Below are 17,438 nucleotides of genomic sequence, written 5' to 3'. Positions count from 1 at the left end.
AACATTGTTTCGGAATAGCTATTTTTCTTGTCGTTGTCGTTTATCGTTGACATAATATGTATCACATAGGACATGTGGCGTTTTAAGTGGCCGGTTTTGGAATTATTTATTTTAAAAGGAATTGGCCAGTGTTTAGTGTTGACATTTCAATCATAATGGAAGTATCTGCTAAATGCTATTGTGGTATTTTTAATAAACTTTTGTACAAGTGTTGTATGAAAATAGTGTAGAATAAAGCTACGTACATCGGGGAAGTTAATAATAATTGTTGTTTGAGTTGATTTTCACAGAACCACAGAAAAACAGCCATTTATAATTATGTTACTTACTAGCGGACCCGACAGACGTTGTCCTGTCCGAACGTTGGCTTGCTTGGAAAAAGAGTTTTCATTGATAAGTAGGTACCTAGGTACTTGCCAAAACTAAAATTCAAATATTGATTTTAAGTAGGTACCTAGGTACTTGTTTATGGTTGAATTTTAAAACATAAAATAAATATTTATTCAAATATTACAGGGTTGATGACCTGTCATTGGCTGGTTTGAGTGGTCACTTTACACACTGTGTAACATTCACCATTATGCCTATATTTGAACATCTATATTCCTTCAATTCGTCCATCTGTTGATGTTTGTGAATTTCAAGAGCTGAAACCTTTATTGATGCGAGGGAGATTTATCTGACTGAATTATTCCACCTACATACTAGGCAACGCCTGAAAATATTTTTTAATTTTTATACTTCTTGGACAGGTGGATTTTACCAACAATGCTTTGAGATTGTCCAAATTTTTAGAACCCTCAAAACATTGTTGGTCGCGCCACTTGCCCGTTAGCAGTTGCACGCTCGAAAATGGCTGATTCGATGGATGCGTTGTCCTCTGTTCACTTAAATACAATGATTGCAATTCCTACCTTATTCTGGGTTCTGGCGCCTCTATTGCTGGTACTTCTGTCGCGGCAGTCAGGATCAGATCCAACCTTGCTGTCAGGAAGGAGGGGCACTTAACGAATTATACATACAGTAGATTTAATACTTATTGATGGCAAAATATATTTTTGCGATCGCGATGACGATATGAGAATCACATGTGCACACGGTCGGTTCAGTTGTTGTTCTGGCGTCGGAACAATATAGGTACCCACGGTAGGGAAAATGCAACATCTTAACCAGGGCCCCGTAGGTAGTAAACAAATCCGAACGCCTCATCCCAGCAAATGTGCTAGATATATAATGTATTTCAATGGCGTAACCAATTGTTATTGTAGCAATTCTAAGAATTTTATAAAATTAATGAATTATTATGCCAAAGAAAATATCGAGGCTTTATTTATTTAAATATTTATTTATATATACGTCCAATGGACATTTTTATGGACACATTTATACATAGAAAATTATTATAAAAAAATAGAAAGACTCAATGGTTTATAGTAGACTTTGTGGGAATGGAAGCGGGAGAGAGGTGTTTAATAATTTAATTTAATTCAGTGATCGTTTGAAAGAAGACAACTTGTTATCAAAGAAATCAAGACTGGTATGTTTGTAGGCAGACCTAAGAATTCTGGGCATAGGGGAATGAAAACCATAGTTAGTTCTATGGTTATCGGTATGAAAGAGCAAGTTTTGTTTGAGGTTTCTAGTTGGGATATTTGATTTTATTGAGCTCAGTAGTTCAGGCGCATCAAAGAGTGAGTTGAGAATTTTATAGGACTATAAGGTAGGATTTATTTCGACGGTCTTGAAGAGAAGATATATTCGAGGTAGTTTCTAACTCATTATACGTATATAGGTCTCTGGATAAGCCCAACCTCCAGCCTATCTTTCTCAAAAATCGATGTTGAACTGATTCAATATTCTTGATGTGAACATTATAATATGGAGACCAGATAACAAAGGAATATTTTAGGTGCGGGCGAACTAGGGAACAGAAGAGAGTTTTAAGGGTATTGATATTTTTGAAGTCAGCTGTGCTTCTGTTAATAAATCCAAGAAGTTTTTAACATGTTCAATATGAATTATGCTTTACTGACAGAATGTGTTAAGTCTTTAAACATATGAGTTTAATGCGCTAAGTCACATAAGATGTTGGGATTCATGAAACAAACGATTCAGGAAACATGAATAACTCCCTAGGGAGGAAATCTAGCCAGTCTGCAAGCATTTATTCATTCTGTCAGTTTGGCCTGGATTTATTTAAAATATTTTTAAATCCATATTCAAGATGTTGATTTCAAATTTTATGCTATGCTTAGAATCTAGAATAAAGATTACTTTTGTGTGTTTTTCTAGACCACCTTTTATCCTAGACGGACACGGAGATCCTTTTAGTATTGTAGTAAAAAAATCAAGATTGTAATTTATAGCTATCCAACACTTGGTTTTGGGAGCAAACATTACAATAAATATGTATTTTTTAAGGTTTATTAATTAGCATAATACATAAAAATCTCAATTAACAAATTACAACAGGAATGGAGAATACCTTAAATAAGGGAATATGGAAATCCAGTCTTTTGTCTATGAACATTTGGACAAACTCAAATATTGTAATAAAAATCTCAGTTTATTTTAATTGGAAAAATCTATCACAAGTTACAAAAGAGGAATTGAGGTTGATAGCATTTGGACTAAAAGGGAATATCAAAGGGCCCAGATTTTGACACTGTCTATAAAAAGGTCCCTGGTTTCACTTGTTCCCCACGTGTTGTACCACGTGCCAAAGTCCTTCCAGAAGTTGGACATGGCTTTAGGGTCAGTACTTGTCCATTTTTTATTGCCGATTCCATTGGGGAAGTCTGATATACCTCCCACTCCAAGGCCAAGAGTTATGTAAAACTAGAAAGAAAAAAACATGTAACATTTAAAAAAATAAAAATAATGGTTAAGGAAGTCGGATGAGAAAATCAAAAAAAATATTACAATATCACATTTAATGATAATGATAAAATTTATAAATAAACTTATCAATGAAACTTCTTGGTTTAGTTTTACTTTTTATTATTTTGACCAACGAGCGCTTTCGCCTAAGTAGGCATCTTCAAGACTGGTGATTTGTTTACAACGTTTACAGCTTTTATACTATTCTTAACATATTTTGGAGATAAGATAGAACAATATTTTAACAGGGGACAGAAAACATAAATATTTACAACTAGTTTGCTATACAATTCATTTTTGGGAGTTTTTGGACCGAAAGGGATTAAGTTTTATTATTTAAAATGTGGGAAGAGAACACATGGCGAAATACAACAGTGTGGGGAATCTACATTTTAACAGATAAAGTTGGAAAATACTTTGGTTTTTTGACAGGGAAGTTTACATACCTATAAATGAAACATTTTAAGATTCATACTTAGTTAATACAGATAATTTCATTACATAATTTTAGTAGTAAATAATTAAATCAAACGGAGCTATATTAAATTAAAGGTTTAAGTAAAGGAGAGTTTACATAATAACATGTCACATTTGTAAATAATGAAGCTTCTAATGTAGAAGACTTGGGTCGCGGTGCATTCGTTTTTTTTCTATTTTGTTAAATTAAATCGTAGTTATACAAGTAAAAGTGACCATTTGCAAAAACGACGAAATTGAGATTATTGACGTCGTATTAGCATAATGCTTGACTGGTAAAAATACCAAATCGATCCGACACTCTAAAAAGAATTTAATTTGTAAAATACGTGACTATTTGATAGAAGCTCACAGATTTTTGATAAGTAAAACTGACCAACACGCATAGTCACTTTTATTAATAAATTTAAGATCCAAAGAATTGACCAAGTAACAGTTAGTCAATTTTACTTGTAGATGATGTCACCAGTGAAGAGTTAGTTAGTAGTCAGTAGTTAGTAAGTTAGTATACGTTTTGTATTTGACAGATACGGTTTTTTAAATAAAAAGTTCATTAATAAAATATATTCTTTAGATTATTACGTAACACTTCTAAATTATTTGTTCTTTTTAATTTATTTTATATTTCTGTGTTTATTTAACCTTCATAAATGTAAAAAATGGATTATTGAAATAAAAAATCCATAATTTTGAAATAAAATAAAATTAAATACTACCTCCCTCAATGAACGAAACAAAAATGATTATTGCCAAATTTCAAGACAAATTTTACAGGTAAAATTTACAAAGTTTTTCAATTATTATTTTTTATAAAAAAGTGATAATGTTTTTAAAATATGTTTATACTTATACTTTACATGAAATTTGAAAGTACCGTACATATAATGTAAAATTACCAACCACCTGCTTAAAAAATCTGATCTTTGAGAAGCAATTGAACTCTAAAAAATCACTAAAATGGCTCCCCTGATCATTATTGATTTTGTCACTTGGTCAATTTCTCTTGTATGCCCACGATATTTAAACTAGTCAAATTTGGTTATTACCACAAATACTGGACCGACTGAATTTGCCCATTATAAGCATTACTCCTTATACCAGAGAAAGGTTTTTTAAATACAATCGCCATTGCATGTTGTCACTATTAACAATTTTAACAAATGCTTACAAACATACCAGGTTCTAAATTTCAAATTCGGATAGATACACATATGTATTTTTTCACAATGTTGACAATGTGATAAGGATAGAAAAATCTTTTTACACACTTCAACATATTTCGGGCCACGTTCTGTTTTACAAATAATTGCCACTTTTTTACGAATTGAAACACTTCTGCTTGTTAGTAGTCATGTTTACCATTTAATGGAAAGGTTTTAACTTATCTGGCATCATCTACTTGTAATGTTCAGTATACATTACCCATAGAACATAAATAAAATTTAAAAAACATTGTAAAAACCCCTGAAACAAGGATGTTATTCATAAACTTTAGAAAGTAAATAATTGAATAATAAATATCTATCGAGAAAATTACAGCTAACATAATTTCGAATGATTTCTTTCATTACAAAATTAATACGCAACAATAATCTTAAGTATTGCGAAATGTTTACCTCATCATCGAACGGTGCCATCTTTGTATTCCAACGTGAGACATCAGTAGTCATGGAAGGACATGAATTTTTGTATGACTTGAATCCGCCATCTGGTGGAATTATTTGTCCATAAACTGTTCCGTCGACAGAAAGAGTAAACCCATCTGAAAATATTTTTTTTAAGCTTCGAGGAATTCTGAAATCGGCTGAAGGCTCGAGAGTATTCTTAAAACATAATTATTGAATTGCATTTCTGTTCTGCCTCGTGGTGAAGCAGTTAGAGTAGGCACATTTGGCTACTGGGTATCCTCATGGGAGCTCTCACGGGCAGCCAATAGAGATGCATGGAGACTCTTTGTGGACACCGTATGCTCCAACTAGAGAGCCGACATGGAACGATAATAAAAAAATGTCGGCTTTGAACATCTGGCGTCAATTTTATTCTCTGATTTTCAAATCATTCGATTCATTGAAGAACAAATTACACCAAATGTTCACCAAAGGGTTGATCTTCTGTTTTTTTTTTCTGCAACCTTTATTATTAGTTATCTAGCTTTAGAATAGATCTTTGAATCAAAATATCTAGTACAACGTAAAAAGAAACTTCGATTTAACTTACCAGGGGACCATATGATCCCATAGGTATGATACTTGGAAGACCATTGTGTAGAAGTGGCAGGGTTCTTGACCGTTCCTTTGCTCCTGCATGGCTCAAACTGGTCAAGCAACACCCCTCCTGACAGTACCGTGTTGCCATATTGCTCCCCGTTTCCTTGCAAGTTCAAGTTTCCCCTCGCAAACGCAACTCTGATGACTCCAGAAGTATATCCATTGACACCGTACTTTGATCTGGCTGGTTCCAGATACAATTCTGTGTATAATACAAATAAGGTAAAAATACGCAAGGAGCTAAAAAGAACAAAACTGTAATCAAAATTAGAGATCATGCGAACGTTAGAACAGTAGCTAATAATAGCTGTCTGTTCTAGCGTAGAAAAAATTGCAAATGTATCATACGTGGATATATCCAGTCTCCCATCGGCATCTTGGCCTTGATTTCAATTTTTCCGTACTTGAAACTGAACGAGTTCTTGGTGTTGACTCTTCCTGATATTATTGGAGGAACAATTGTCGATCCTAGTGCTTCCACGCTACACTGAAAATCTATCATCGACGTACATCTGAAAATTTCCATTTTTCTGGTTATATTAGATTTTTACGCTTGCGCATTTTTGGTCATGCATATAATATTTATTTTTTAATCATTTATAAAATGCAAAGAAAGATATAAGATAAACATACCTATGTTTTTCAAAATACAAAATTCTGGCTTTTTGCTGATGACAACAAGGTACTTAAACTTATTGAATCTCCCAATGATTGTCTTCTTTTTCAACATGATATTAATTGTTTTAATGAATGGTGCGACATCAATTGTCTTCAACTTAATATTGACAAATGTAAAATAATATCTTTCTCGCGACGAAAAAAACCTACACAAATCAACTACAAACTAAAAAATACTTCCCTTTCAATGGTTTCGTCAATAAAGGATCTTGGCATTACTTTAGATAGTAAACTCTCCTATCGTGAACACATTGATAATATTGTAAACAAATCTCTCAAACTTCTCGGTTTTATCAATAGAGTGACGGCGGACTTCAAAAATATTAATACCATCAAAACTCTTTATTGCTCACTAGTTCGACCCCATCTAGAATACGCTTCTCCTATTTGGTCTCCATTCTACAGGACTCATATTGACCATATCGAGTCTGTCCAACACCGTTTTTTAAGAAAAGTGGCATGGTTGCTCGGATTACAAAGGGGTAATTATTCTTATTTTGAAATAGAGCAATCTCTTAATCTGTCTTCATTGGAGAGACGTAGAACTGAGATGGACCTTATATGCATTTTCAAAATACTTAATGCTTTAAGTGATGTCCCATCTCTGTTGCAATCAATTTCTTTTCATGTTCCCAACCGTGTCACCAGAAGTCAAAATCTGCTATTTATAAAATCTTCTAAGAGCAACTTTGGTTTTTATGCCCCAATGTCCAAAATGTGTAGATTAGTCAATTCGTCACACCACTTGGAATTCTTTGGGATAGATCTTCCGGCTTTTCGTAGATCTCTTTGCGAATAAACAGTGTGGGATGAAGTTGGATTGGCATGGTTTAGCTCGAAGTATGAGGTCTTTCGTTTTTATGAATAAATTGTATACAATTATTGTTTTGCCCTTGTTTGTCTTTGCTAAATAGTTTTATGTTCTTTTTGTTCAGTTTCTTGCATTTATGTTTCTTCATGTAACTGTTGTAATTGGCTTAGGCCGTATATAAAATAAATAAATAAATATACCCAACATATTGTTAGCCATTGAATGATAATGTTTTTAGGAATTTGTAGGAATTGGTTTTCTTTTTGCTAAGAGCAAACTAGAGAAGTCAGATTATTGGCAGACATCATTAACCTTCCGTTTACTTGGACAGTAGGTATCCGGAATTCGTTGCGTTTCGCTATTGTTTATTTTGACAATGGACTTGACTTATTTAATCATGCACGATGACACTTCTTATTTAGAGAGGGGGGGGGGGCTAGCTAGGCAATATCGATGTGCAAATAGAAAAATGCACTTACCCTGCGCTGAGGTCAAGAGTTCCAGTAAAAATTGAGTTGGTATCATTGTCAAACCCAGGCTCCGTAAACTGAAGAGATGTTGAGATGACTAACTTGTTGTTACTCACATCTACTCTGGATTTTTGATACGAAACGAACTCGTACTCCTAAAAAACAATCGAAAATGAAAGTCAATCCATAGGTTAATTATTATCGCCTTTAAATTTTTTAGCTGTTGGACTAGGGTCTCATTGACTCTATTAGATAATTATTTACTTGAAACTTTTCATAAGTTGAAAATTGCTTTGACATTATTACATTTTGATGAGGTTGCTGAATATAATCATATGCGCATAAAAGCCAAAACCACTAACATAATCTTAGCTTCCTAAAACTAACTAAAATATAATATTTGTTGATAAGCTCCCTGCATCAACAAGCATAAATTCCACAGTATATTAATATTCAAATACATACACATGGAATTAAGAATAGTCTAGAAACCGCATACGCTCATCAAACAGAAGGCGACTAAACTACTCATAAATAAGTAGGTTTACGTTTTGACCCATTAGTTTCTTTGTAGACGTCGCTCAGTACGCAACTCCTGCTTTGAATTCAACTATGCCGTGTTGTGTTCTTTTTAAGTGTAGAAATACTGCTAGGATCTTAAAGAAACAGGATGGCATCACATTTCATGTGTAATTAACAAACGAATGTTTAAGTAGCAAATGCATTACTTAAAAATTTAATTATTTGTTCATCTGTCAGATTGTCGAAGAAACAAAATGGAAATTTCGTTAGTGTTGCCAGGGTAGTAAATTTGTTTACCCTACTTTGATCATCTAATGAGAGAATTAATAAAAATTGGATCTCGGATTAAACAACTCTGTGGTGGACATTTGACCGACATTATCTTCAAAACATCAAATATTATTTATTATGATATAAAAATATCCGTTTTATGTAAAATATATTTTTTTAAATATTTCAAGTTCATTCAAAGGTTTATTAATTGATTTACTTTTATTAAATGACTCTATACTTATCTACTCTGTTGTTTCAATCAATATTTCCGCGTGCACAATAAAATTTTAGAGAAATTTACAAATTGCTTTTTTTTTACCTTACATTTGTGTTATGATTTTTTTTCCATCAAGCAACATTACGCTGCGACCTCACGAATGCGTGCGGCAAAAATAGGGCATAGTGGGGGAATTATTGGACACAGTCCGATGTATTCAAATATGATTCTACGCTCCTTCTGGACTATTCTTAATTCGATGTACATACAAGTATTTAAGAATTTTGCGATGGGTTATCCGTTATTGTTTGAAAAATTGAGCGTGGAATGATTAGTCACTGATTTTGAGGAGTCAGTTAAGTATTGATTTAGCATCTTTGATTTTTGACCTGTCTGTCGTCACTCAAGCGCTGTTCCACCTGCCATTTGGCTGTATCTAGTTTCTCGAAGTTGTCATTGAAGATGACTGCGCCTTTACAAATCGGAGGACCCTTCCAATTGCGGACGGTAGTGACTGAAGGGCTTTCGCAAGCTGCTGCTGTTGGCATCTTGGTGCCTCCAGAGGTGGGAGTCCACGGTGTGTTGATGGGAACAAGTTCTACAAATAAAAATGAAAAGTTATTTGCTGCAAAAACTAGACAAAGATAGGAACCATAAAAAATGGTGGAGTTCAGACAAAAGAGACGATCTGGGTTCTATTCCATTTCTCAATTATTAGAAAACGATTTTTTTAAATTTCCAGATTGGCATAAGCCATATATATGATAGACGCAGATTAGTTTAAATCGTTTAATACTGGCTAGTGATCTATTGAATTCTATGAACGGAATACTGTTTATTTATTTAGTATTTCTGGGCTCATTCAGTACATATAGCTACAATATTTTTTTTTTGTATATTGATAAATTATATATATATATATATATATTATTGATAAATTATATATATATTTTTATATTTTTTTAATTTAAATTTCATTGATAAACCCTTACGGGTTACATACATTTAACAAAATATTTTTACTTTTAAAATTCACATTCTACTGTTAATAATAATACGTTTAACATCTTTTGTTAACCTTTAGGTTGTCTGAGTCTTTTGTTTAGTTTTGTCTGGTAGTTTATTACCGGAACAGTTAAATATTGAATTTGGTATTTTATATTACAAATCGTTTGTTTTTTTCTATTTTCCAAGGGTTGTACATTTAAATATTTATGTATTGGTCTAAAACTGATGTAAAATTAATATGTTCAACTGGAATACGTGATTTAAAATTAATGAAACGTTAAAAATGATGTTGAATTCTTTCGATATTAATTATATGCACTTTATAATACGGTGACCATATAACCGAGTTGTATTCACGTTGGATCGCACACAAAGTAAAAATCTCTAATTTAAGAATAACTAAAGAATTAATTGAGTTAAGAGTTGCATTCCACCGGCAACACTACTGACTAGTCCTACTCGTTAGCGTCCACGTCACGAAGCCCGGACAATGGGATCACACTCATAACGGTGTGATCGCAGCAAATAACGAGAGGATGAAAGGCGAGTTTCTTGCGCCTGCAAACCAGAACCAACCAGCTAAGGGAAGGTAACCCCGACAGAAAAATCCACCAGAGAAAGCAATGGGAAACCACTTTGGTTATCTTTTCCCAGGAATCACTGTGGCGAATACATACAATAAGCAGTTGTCCTGGCTGCGGAGTAGCGCAGGACCGAGATGCTTTCGCTGTAGTGATCGCCAACGTCGGGAGATCTGACAAGGCACCTCAAGAAGAAGAAAGAGTTAAAACCTTAATTTGCCGAAAGTTTTCAACACGTTTGAAACGGTTGCACGAATCTCAAAATATTTACACGCATGACGGGTGTAGTATGTTATATATTGGTAGTTTGATATTTTTTGAAGATATTTCTTGATAAAGCTCCGTAGTTATGATTTTGCTAAAAATATAAATAAAATTACTTAATCAAAATAATTGCCAAAAAAACACGCTTACTTGAAACGGTGAAAACTTGTTTGTCCTTGCGATATCCCAGGGATTCAAACTGGACAAACACCCAGTACTGGATAGTATCTCCAACATTGAGTTGCGTATTTGTATCCGCAGCAATCCATCTTCCTCCTTCTGCCCTCAGGGCCTCTCCATTCAGGGTCCTTTGATTTTCCTCCACACCTTCGTCAACTTTTCCGTGGAAACCGAACAACTTGATTCCAGGAACATCTAGACAGATAGATAGATAGATATATTTATTTATGACAAAATAATATACACTGTTTTACTTAACATATTTATTTATTTTATAAATTTATTGCATAAATAAGCAAACACATATAATACCAGGGAATCTACATAAAACTAGTGGATTAGAAAATTAATACGGAGCGTCCCCTGGGCCCCCGATTACAACCGGTAAAGTACAATTAAGTTTTCTAAATGAAAAGCAGAATATGCATACATTTTTTTCGTCTAAACATGTTCAATTATAGGTTGTCGACGAAGAAACTCTAAATGTCCATTAAAATATACTCATTTTCGTACACAAATATCGGTTTTTCTTTATAGACAGTAAAAGATAACTCAGTTAACTTCACATGTAATCGGGGCCCTGGTTAGGATAGTCTCCCTCTAACACGGATCAGCCTGTTCTACAATCAAATGTTGTTATTAAATAACATATCAGTGGCCTTTGTGGTAAAGTGGTCAAGATGCTTGACTCACATACGGAAGGTTCCGGGTTCGATTCCCGGTGAGCACACAAATTAAATGTGATTTTTCTCAAGCCTGGGTATTCTGCGATGTAATTCACTACTATAATTGGACCTCCTGGCTTGTTGTGGTGCAAAAAAAAAAACATTACATAACATATTTTATTTGTACAAAATACTCCCAATCAGCAAAAGTGCTGGCATGAGGGGATAATATACGAGTATTACGTCACTAATAAAAGTCGATAAAAAAACATCACATATTTATCGTCCATGGGCTGTAAAAACAGTTTTTAAGGTGTTTTTTAAGTGCGTTTTTGTTTTGTATATCTTTTAAATCATTAGAAAGTGAATTTCAGTTAGTCCTAAGTTGTTCGTAAGTTAAATTATTTGATGTTGTTGTATTTCTTGGATGTATATTGTAGTTAAAATTCAATTTAATATTCGTATTTATTTTATTATTTATTTTTCTGTGTAAAAATGAATCTAAATTAGGCATTTTTGTCATATTACATATATCTGTAGTTCTAGTATATTTATTAAAATTAAATGAAACTTTAAGTGCTTTATTCATTGTTTTTTTTTAAATCTTGCATTTGTTTACTACCCTGCGATCATATTATTATTCCACATACAAAGTATGGAAGTATGAAAGCATTGTATATCATTAATTTTGTCCTTTTTTAAAGACAATTATAACAAAAATACACAATTTTCCCATATAATAGTAATGCAGACATCCAATTGAAGACCGTTTTAACAAAGCGAAATATCTACAAAATGTACGTTTTTCATGTTAAAAATAAAACCATTATGATTTTTAATAAAATAAAAATTAAATTTTAGAGATATATAAAATCGTTACATAAATATTGAAAATCAGTAATGTAGAATCAGTAGAATTATTAGGCTTACCAAGAATTATAGCATAAACATTCAACAAAAAAACATTATTATCTCTATATTTTTTGCATTGATGCAGTGCCCCGTGCGACAAAAAGCTGAACATAGACGATAGACTATCCTCCATCTGTTTAAAGCGTGTCATCTGTACTCCAGTTTTTTTGACACTGCCACAAGAGACGAGAACAGACTTGAAAAAATAATGGTCGTGGGAGGGGTCGAAGGAAACAGAAGAAGAGGATCAAATTTCAAATTAAAAATAACAAAACGTATTAATATGAAATATTTATATTAATAATATTATAATATAGATCAAGTCAAAAAGGAATCGTGTGTTAGAAATACCACATTGCAAAACGAGGCTCGCACAGAGACATGCATATTTTATAGGCCCAAAAATTTTTAATTCTTTTTTACTGATAATATTTCATTGATTCCTTTCAAAATTTTCTTTCTTTTAAAAAACATGAACTACCCTGGATTCAAACTAAAGATATGAACTCTTTTTTTTTTTGATGATTTATTTTGTTGCCCTTTAATAATAAGGAATATTTTTGTGTTTTTTTTTTTTAATATTTTTTATTTCCCTTTTTAATTACTATAAAAAATACCGTATTATCTTTTAGAGAATATTTTTTTTTTTTCTTATTTTACACAAAAATATTATAGCTGTCCATTATTTATTATAGGAGCAAAAATTCATTAACATTTTCTTGTATACCCACGAACAGGCCATGCCTTTGTGGGATTTTTTGTTTACTATTTTTCTAATAATATGTATTTCATTGCTATGTAATTATGCTTTATTTTTTAAAAACTCTGTTTTATTTTTGTTTATTGTAAAAAAACAAAAAATTTAAATAAAAAAATATAACATTATTAGATTAAATTAGACACGGGAATTTCAATTTTTATCAAAACGAATAAAAACATTCTAGTCCGATAAAATTACGACATTATAAAATATGAACACAAAGGCGAGATGGCGAATGTTACACAACCAATGACAGGTCGTAAACCCTGTAAATGTCTAAACCTCCTTATTTCCTTCACTAAAATGTATTAATTTACTAACTCAATATATCGACAAAGGACACAAGACTTGATATATCTCTCTTATTTTTAAATGATGAATTCGTATTTTTTGGAATCTTTAAATGGACATTTTCACACCCGATTCGGAAAGTAAAATTTGTATAACTAAGCTAAATGTTAATACAAAAAATATTTATCCTTGCTACGCGAAGAATCAATGCCCGCTAATTCAGCAACACATCTATACAGATACCTTATACAAGAGAGAGCACTAAGATGGAAGTCATAACAAGGAAGACAGAGACGCTGTTCTACGGCGGGTGTTGTCTAAAACAGATTCAGTCTTCAGTCGGTTGATGACAGTGACGGAGGACGCACGCGCGTAACACGAGCGGCGTATTTGTGATTTTTAATTTATTTTGCTGCAATAGGGCTAAATTAAATGTTTATTCTCATAAATTATGGAAAAAAAATATTAAACCGTATGTCTTCATGTTTTTTTTTCCAAATGTCTGAACTTTAGAATGTTCCGCCTTTTACTAGTGTTAACACGGTGTTACATCACCGCGCGCAAAGGGATTATTTACCACAGTCTTTTAAGAGTTAATCTGTTTAGGTCTACAATAATTGAGGATATCGTTTTGTTTTCAAATAATCATTATTATTCCCTTTTCGCATCTAATGGTGCATAGGGCACTACATTGGTACACCAATCGCAGCGTACCTTGGTCATTTTTGTTACATGAAGGTAAAGGGATCAGTCTTACGCTTCAGGTACCTGTCTAGGGACTATGAAATATAATAGTGTAAAAACACCCTTTTCATTTAATAATTGAACCCAAGACCTTGAGATTTTTTTTTCTTTATTTTATTCATTTAAGTATACATTTTACATTCCATTTTTTTTAGTTTTACTAAAACTTAAATCCCACCAAGCCACTTGCTGTTGCTTGTTGGTGGACATTTATATTTATACTAACTTATATAATATTATCTAAATTTATAAAAACAATGAATTTTCACATAAAAGCCCTTCAGGTACTCCAGTGTCAAGTTGTTCGAGGAATTTGATATATTAGTTATAAAGCAATTATATCAGAGTTGCCAGACTCGATCAAGCGAAAATAGGTAGATTTAGAAACAATAAATCGTTAGATTCTGAGGATTGAGGAGGGGGGAGGGGGGAAAAATAAATTTGACAGTTGTTTAAAATGTCGAAAACGCTTGATAAACGAACAATTGAAAACCAAAAGGACTGCAATATGTGAATCACCAAAATATATTTAATTATTTATTTAACTTTTTGTACATAATGTTATTTGTACGTTGGCGGGCTTATTGCCAAATGGCAATTTCTTCCAACCAACCAATAAAATAAAAGTTTTATTTTTATAATTCAAGTTCCAGAACATATTCAATAGAAACAAATATTAAAAAGCTAAAGATATATAAAAATATAAATAAACATATTTGTTTATAAATTACCTTAAATCAAAACTATTACTCAATGGGAAAAAGGAAAAAAGAGGAAAGAGGAAAGGAGGAGAGATTAAGGAAGAGAAAGGAGATGTTTCTTCAGACGTGATTTAATCAGAGATAATGTAGTAACATCTTTGATGGTGGATGGGAGATGATTCCACACTCGAGCCGCATGGACCACTTTACCCACTGTGTAACATTCACTATTCTGCCCATATTTGAACATCGATATTCCTTTAATTATTTTATATGTTGATGTTTGTGAAGTTAAAGAGCTGAAACATTTATTTAGGCGGGTGTGATTCGTCTAGTTAAATTATTTCACCTACATACTAGGCAATGCCAGAAAATTTTATTTTTTCAATTTCTATACACTTCTTCAAGGCTTTCAATTGAGGAAATAGCTGCACGCGATATTTGCTGAGTGTACGGCAAAAATGCTATGAATTGAGTAATTTGTTTGCAATTTTTTTTCGTAGCGTCCTTTTGTTCTGTGGAAAAAACGGACATAACTCATACTAGCGCATTTCATTTTGAAGGCTTGTAATCACACAAAGCAATATGTGTAACGTAAAAGCAAACGCAACATCTTGCACACGAGAAAAATTGAGTTCAAATTTTCAATTCTTTAAGATGTTTAAAACTTTTTATGCTCTTTTTAAACTTTTGAAAAAAAAACAAATTGATTCATGTTAACACCCATACATCAAAACCAAAAAACCTGCACATTTCTTTAATTAAAAAAAACATCTATGGATTATTTATGATTTCACGGAAACCAAAACTGATCGTTCTAAGAAGCGGTAGCGACGAATTTCTGCTGGCGAATTGACGACTGGCAGTCAAGTTAGTGTATTTTTATGATTTTAACCAACCTATAATCGACGCTCTGAATCCCACAGGTGAGATGGCTTGTATTTCCACATTAGGAATGGCGAATTGCGAGGTTACAACGTGTAAAATAAAAGTTAGGCACACAATTACTGAAGCGAACTCGCGAGACGCCATCGCGCTAAAAGACCGACCCGTTTCTAAAATGTACACACACTGTCATACGGTTGTAAACAAGATCGTAGTATAGGCATACGGCAGAAAACAACAGAATTGGCTAATTTAATGTAATCAGAAACATACAAAATAAATTGATATTATTACAACAATATTTTGAGTTGGTCCTAATTTTTGTAGACAAGGACTGGATTTGAACTCCCTTCACAACAGAGATTTATTTATTTATTTATTTTATTTTCTAAGGTAATTCAACAAAGATACATACTAGAAAACATACCACTTGAAAGCATTCGTAGATACAATTTTACATGCATATTTTATTTATTTATTTATTTAAACGCCTTGTAGGCTTTTACATGTTTTACATATATTTATATTTAAAGAACAGACATATTTTACACAAAAGTAGCAAAAAATTGAAAATGAAGTAATAAGAAAAAGAAAACTAAAATATATAAAACTAATCTTACATATAGTACATACATACATATATTCCAGTAGAGAGAACAGAAGTTCATTTTTTCCTATCGGTTATATAAAAAGAATCTTAAAATTAGAAGAATGTAGAAAAATAATAATTAAGAATACAGATATAAGTTAACAAAAGGTACACAACATAAAACAACATAGTATTATTTAAGAATTTAAATTTGGAGACGATAGATTGATACACTGCCTTTTTAAATTCAAAAGTGTTGTATAAAATATATCTATATCATTTGCGTATCCGTTTGCAAACACATGAATTCTCCTCATAGGCGAGTGTGCACTGTAGCTAACTACTAACTACAATTAATTGTAGATACATTTATATAGAAGAGTTTATTAAATCGAGTAATCCGGCCGGGCACTCGCAAGTTAATTAGTTTTAACAGTTCGGAACAGTCAAATATTTTGAACAAAAATAACAAATCATTTAATTTTCTTCTAGTTTCTAATGTGTGTAAATTTAAATATTTATTTAAGTATGTATAATTAATATGTTCAACTGAAATACCTTATTTAAAATTAACGAAACGTAAAAATTTATGTTGAATTCTTTCGATATTATTTATATGCACTTTATAATGTGGTGACCATATAACCATATATCTTTAATTATATAATTACACTAAATAGATTTATATATTAAGATGTGATACATATTTTTGTATATATATATATTTGTATACATGATACCATGCAATAAAAAATAAGTTGCTCGCGTGTACTTATTAAATAAGACTTATTCCTAAGAGATTATTCGCTAAAGCTGAGAGAGTATCGTGAAAAATGACCATTTTATTGTTTCGGCAGCATAAATTATGAGGGTGGAATACAAACTCTGTTGGCTTATGAATAAGTCACTGCACAACTCTGTTCCAGAATATTTAAGGGAACTCTGCATTCCAGATGAACTAGCTGACAGACGTCTTACGCTTAGATCAGCTACATCTACGTCGAAAGGAAAAGTTATTGTACCTCTACGCAAACAGTGCACTAAATTCGGCGAACGTGCATTTTCGGTCGCAGGCCCTACGGTATGGAATGCTCTCCCAGCAGAAGTCCGAAACTGTGAGAGTGAAGTGATGTTTCGGAAGAAACTTAAAACCCACTTGTTCTCTAGATCATTTGAATAAATTCTTAGCATGCGGTGACAAAGTACATTATTTTTCTTAAATTAAAAATTGGAAATTAAATTTATATCTTTATATAATCACTT

At 32.2% G+C, this 17,438-nt stretch overlaps 1 protein-coding gene across 1 annotated transcript; it reads right to left on the bottom strand.

The window, feature by feature from the left end:
- Positions 1–2,547: 2,547 nt before the first annotated feature.
- On the bottom strand, positions 2,548–15,774 carry LOC148273088 (beta-1,3-glucan-binding protein-like). Its single transcript, XM_088239159.1, has 8 exons — positions 15,601–15,774; positions 10,599–10,823; positions 8,985–9,193; positions 7,593–7,738; positions 5,973–6,136; positions 5,575–5,826; positions 4,974–5,119; positions 2,548–2,838 (listed from the first exon to the last, which is right to left on the bottom strand). Exons 1-8 carry the CDS (start codon positions 15,731–15,733, stop codon positions 2,644–2,646), a joined length of 1,470 nt encoding a protein of 489 aa, XP_088095285.1. The 5' UTR covers positions 15,734–15,774; the 3' UTR covers positions 2,548–2,643.
- Positions 15,775–17,438: the final 1,664 nt, after the last annotated feature.

Source organism: Micrasema longulum, unplaced genomic scaffold (assembly GCF_059751315.1).
Source record: "Micrasema longulum isolate JH-2025_06_02 unplaced genomic scaffold, ASM5975131v1 h1tg002083l, whole genome shotgun sequence".
Taxonomy (NCBI): domain Eukaryota; kingdom Metazoa; phylum Arthropoda; class Insecta; order Trichoptera; family Brachycentridae; genus Micrasema; species Micrasema longulum.
The sequence above is the reverse complement of the archived record's forward strand: the minus strand, read 5'-3'. Positions and strand labels throughout refer to the sequence as shown.